Genomic DNA, 5,115 nt, shown 5'->3' with positions numbered 1-5,115 from the left:
GAGTTGGGAAAAAAAAAAAAAAAACATTTTTGATGTGGTCAAAGTAGTTACAATTTTCAAACAATTCTCATTTTGTTAAACAGGATCTCCGAAGCGCAACAAATTCAACTCTAACGTCCAATGACAGCAGCAATCAGAGTGGAAACAGAAGTACGTCATACCGCGAAACAAAGTCAGCGAGGGGAGCGACGGTCTGAGCGACCGGGCCTGCAGCCTTTTTGGGGCTCTCTCTCAGGAGGGGGTCAAATTTAAGGTACAAGGATTGTTTCCTTAATGCAGATTCCTTGAACTGTTAACAAAAATAAATAAATAAAAAAACGTTAGGTGATGCACTGACAAAATAATTAAACCATTTAACACAAGACATGGGCAGCCCCCTTGCTCTACTCTATACATGCACTAATGGAGACATCTCTCCATTACTGCATGTATAAGTGCAGGCATGCATGTGTTTTTTAGGCTGGTGTGGAATAACTAACATGTAATGTAATTTCCCCCTTGCGGGGGATCAATAAAAGTTTCTTAATAAGTTAAGTACTTACACGGCTGGACCCAAACTGTTCAAGGTAATCCATTTGTCCATCAAAGTCATTGGCCATGACTAGAAATAAAGATAAGGTTAACATGCTTCATACGTAATATAGAACAAAGCATTTCCTCAATATGGAAATAATTTACCTTCAATGTAATCGAATCAACAGAAAAATTAAGAGAGCCTAGACAAAACTGAGTTACATCCAACATTTACTTACACATAGTTCCAGGGACAAACTCGTCATTGAATTCTAACAGAGTGGTCTGGGACTTCTGCTCAGGTTGAGACAATTCAGAAAGCTCAGGAAGACTCCCCACAGGCCATTCAGCTTCAAATTGAATTCCCATGTCATGGTCAGAAGCAGACTTGTCTTCCGCATTCTGTCAATCCACAATAACAAAGTATTTTTTGTAGAAATCATAAAACCAAGGAAAATTAAAACAGTTGAATTAGGATTGTATTAATCTCTTACGGCTGCAGGGTCAGGTCCTGCAGCTAGGAAACTCTCTCCAGCACTACAAAAAAAAAGGGAAAAAACATACACACTTAGTGAAATTATTAAGTGTTGCTGGCAATTGAAGTGTCCACTGCAATGAAATGCGTCATACACTCACAGATAAGGCAAACATACCATGCTGATGTTACAGCCTCCTTCACCGCGGGCGTGTCCGGTTCTTCTGGAATCAAAGTTTCCATGAGCACAGGGCCTGATTTCTTACTACACGTTGGAGAGTTGTTCATGCTTGCTTTTGTTCCAAATGGATTGAAGTTTGGGTCATCCAACTTATCAAAGTCTAACGAGTAAGAACCTTTGGGAGCAAGAACGTCAGCGACACCACTGACATCAGGCTTCACTTCACTTTTTGGTGGTTTGACGTCACATTGTGGATTCCGCTCTTTAGGTTTTAGACCAGGTGGCCTTTTGCCCAATTTTTTGGGTGGCGGTTTCTGTTTGACCTCGGTGCAATCATCGAAATTGAACTCAAGTTTGACTGGTCCTTCCTGGACTGGGGCATCAGCTGGCTGGGACAAGGAGTCAGCAGCAGACGGTTTGACAGCATTAGCAGAGATTGGGGCCACTGCAGCTATGGGTTTCTTCTCAGGCTGAACAGGTGCCTCTTGAAGCACCTCAGGTATGTCATCATTTGTGGATCTATTTTCCTTTATTTGTGTCTCCTCAACAGGTGGGTTAACATCTGCCACCTTTCTCCCAAGGACAGGGGAATTCTGAATTTTAGAGCCACCAGTTTGGAAAGGATTGACTGCACTAAGGTTGTCAAAATCCAAATGATAGCCGCCTTTGCTTTGTATTGGCATGTCATCATCAGGGTAAGATAACACTTCTGTGGAAAAAAAATTAAGAAGATCATCAACAATTTCTTAGCATTCAGAGACATTCAAGGAAAATAACTTTGTAGTTTGATTAATTACCTTGTTTTGGCTCATCAGGCTGCTCAGTGGCATCTTCCACAAAACTGCCTGACAGCGTTACTTGATCAATATTTGGAGACATTTTAGCAGGTTGCTTTTCATCAGGTGTGGCAGTGTTGGAATCTTGTTCCTCGACCGCTAGGACCTTTGCAACTGTGACCACACTGCTCTCTGTGGAGGACACGTCAACCAGTGAGTTGTCCACAGATGGGGTGAATGGAAGCGTCTCATCTAGTGCAGATGATATTTCGTTGGGCTTCTCCAAGATATTCTCGGTTTGTTGAGACGCTGTAGGAGGGCTTTCCACAGCAGGCCTGGCAGGAGAAGGGACCATCTTAATAGACCCCAAAAATGGATTGATAGCATCAAGGTTGTCAAAATCCAACTGGTAGCCTCCTTTGCTTTGTATTGGCATGTCATCATCAGGGTAAGATGACACTTCTGGAAAAAAATCCAGAAGATTATCAACAATTTCTCAGGATCCAGAGACATTACTAACAAACTTGTATGTTGTATGAATACACTGTTGTATGAATTACCTTGTTTTGGCTCATCAGGATGCTCATTGGCGTCTTGTGGTAATAGCCTATGAAAACAAAACAGACTTGGTTACCTAAATGGATCATTAAAACTGGAGGCATGTTTCAGTATGAGAATTGTTACTTACTTAATTTTATCCAAATTTAAGGACTCCATTGCTTTTGTACACTCGTCCAAACTTTCCATCTTGACAGACTTGGTGGGAGATACAATTCTTTTAGTCAAAGGGTCTCTTCTTGGAGTCTGAAAACAAACCTACACACAAGTAATTTGATCAGTATCAACTTACCTGGATACCAAATTATACACAAAAAAAAAAAATTAATAATATAGTAATATCCAGCACTTTCATATTTATAAGTAACAAAATTTAGTGTAATTTGCGTGTGTGCTAGAAACATGTCTGAACTGCCCTTTTAGTAGCTTTTTCCACCAACACGAGACTGAGTTTTTGTTTGATTAGCCGTTTCAAAGTTGTGTAGAGCTATGCTGCAAATTTGTTGGAGAGGGTCAAACTTTGTGTAAATAAACATTGGAATGTAAAAAAAAATAAAGATTGTCCAGTGATAACAGGGGCAACGAAACTATACAAATAGATATCAATCTCCCTGTCCAGCACTTCAGGTTAACAGTCTATTAGGTGTAGAAAAGGCTTAGCTTGGTGACTGACACACACATAATTTTCAGCCTGGCGTCATTACAGTGATCAAGACGATAAAGGGGACACAACATCTAGTAAGGCATGCTGGTGCTGTACCTTCGTCTCCTTTGGCACAGTCTTGCTGGGCAGGTTCTCAGTCTGACGCAGGATGGAGGGCCTCCCAGTTGGCTGATCCAAGGCAAAAATGTCATTAATTGAGCTGTTTGGCTTTCCTCCAGGGTAGACCCCACAATTCTCATCATTCTCATCAACAGAACTCATCCTGTAAAAGCAGAGAGACCAACTGTAAGTTAAGGGACTGGAACGATCTGAGGTTACTCTGAATGACGAGTCATCCTGAAAGCTGCAGCCGGTTGATAAGACTTTTACGGTCGTGGGGTTTACTGATGTGTGGATAAAAGGATCTGGACAGAGAAAGACGACAACGTTTACAGCAGAATCAAGACAAAAGTGACTCTGCCAATTTTATTCAGTTGGTAAATCATGGTACCTATAGTTATCGGTGTAATACACTCCTTTCTAAAAAATAAAAAGGTGGAAAAGTAAAGAGGAAAAACTTGAACCATGATGCCTGAAAGTTGAAAAGAAATTAGAAAGATGTTGATGCTACACCCGTAATGATGCTGTGTGCTAGGCCGATAGCAGCGTGTTGCTGATTCCTGTTGATTTCAAACAAGAGTACAATGTTTAAGACCTAAAGGGCGCTGTCATTACATAGTTTTCCCACCAGAGAGCACTAACAGGTTCGTTTTAAAAAGAAAATTTCAGGACATCAAATTCAAAATAATGAGTTGCCAATACATTACCTTATTTAAAAAAAAATACAACTGATATAACCGATTTAACGTTATTAGCTTTAAAAAAAAGGAAAAAACTAAAACAAATTATAGTAGTGTTCAGGCTACACAGTCCAGATGTGTAAACTTTGGCTACAGTGTTTTAATATAAAAGACATGCAAAACACGACTATAACGTTAGGCCTTTTGACAGGTCGCTATTGAACACGCACGCACAATGCAAAGGCCCTGGAAGTGATTAAAATGAAAATGTATGCAGCCATTGTTGATTTGATTTTCATGCTATGACTTCAATTTATGTTAGACTAGGAAGGATTTTAATCTTGGTAAATATGTGGTGAATTTAAGTAGCAAGTACACCAATCTCTAAACGTTGCTTTGTCTTATTGATGTCTTGGGACCAATGTTGTCAACGTTTCTATCAATCCGTTTCATCTAGCAACTGATATCCAACGTTAACGTTCAAACAGCATGTAATCAGACGGCAACATTCTCGTTTAGTTATCGTGGGACTCAACGTGGACAGCTAGCTAACTAGTCATAATTTTCAATCAGATAGAAATTGATAACTAGCTAACTGATCAGTTGGACTGGTTAACGGTAACGTTGACCTACCGAACGTTAGCCATGCCATTATCAAAATCTAAATTAAATTAGACCAATGTTACCTTTATTATTAACATAGATACCTAGCTAGAGTTGACAATAACTTAAAAAAAAAAAAAAACTCTTGTAACTGTTAGCTACTTTAGCACTAGCTAACGTTAAACGTGTACCTAACGTTACATAAACTTGTCTTACGGTAAAGCGGAATAACAAGAAGAAAAAAATAGGATCACGTTTTATTAAAAAAACAAAAATACAGCAAAACGTAAGTAACTAACGTTATGTTAGTATCCTGTATTCACCACCTACCTTGAAAAACAGATGCAGTTCGCCGAAATTACAAAGTCTTTCGTCGAAACATTCAACTGCAGGGTGGCCAAGAATGACTGGTGTGCATTTGAAAACCCCTCGCCTTCCTTCGGAAACGAGACAACCGTTTGGAATTTAAAGTCTTGAAACGCACCAATAAAATCACCAAAAATATTCAAAGGAAACGCGCTTCCTGGTTAAGCAGCCAATCGCGCGGAAGAGCGGATGTGATCCAT

At 39.7% G+C, this 5,115-nt stretch overlaps 1 protein-coding gene across 2 annotated transcripts in view; it reads right to left on the bottom strand.

Annotated features, from left to right (window-relative positions):
• Positions 1-5,115, bottom strand: part of tacc3 (transforming, acidic coiled-coil containing protein 3) — a 7,727-nt gene extending 2,612 nt beyond the window's left edge. The window contains exons 1-10 of one of the 2 annotated variants that reach the window (XM_032500436.1): positions 4,880-5,115; positions 3,264-3,429; positions 2,634-2,761; positions 2,506-2,552; positions 1,967-2,407; positions 1,167-1,878; positions 1,008-1,050; positions 753-915; positions 543-601; positions 156-289 (exon numbers count right to left, since the gene is read on the bottom strand). In XM_032500436.1, coding sequence (XP_032356327.1) covers positions 156-289; positions 543-601; positions 753-915; positions 1,008-1,050; positions 1,167-1,878; positions 1,967-2,407; positions 2,506-2,552; positions 2,634-2,761; positions 3,264-3,428 — 1,892 coding nt within the window. In that variant the 5' untranslated portion in view covers position 3,429; positions 4,880-5,115. Of the gene's footprint in view, positions 1-155; positions 290-542; positions 602-752; positions 918-1,000; positions 1,051-1,166; positions 1,879-1,966; positions 2,408-2,505; positions 2,553-2,633; positions 2,762-3,263; positions 3,430-4,879 lie in introns of both variants that reach the window. The other variant, XM_032500437.1, reaches the window with a different exon arrangement.

This window comes from Etheostoma spectabile, chromosome 20 (assembly GCF_008692095.1).
Source record: "Etheostoma spectabile isolate EspeVRDwgs_2016 chromosome 20, UIUC_Espe_1.0, whole genome shotgun sequence".
NCBI classification, from domain to species: Eukaryota; Metazoa; Chordata; class Actinopteri; order Perciformes; family Percidae; genus Etheostoma; species Etheostoma spectabile.
Note: the sequence above shows the minus strand (reverse complement) of the source record. Positions and strands in the feature narration are given on the sequence as shown.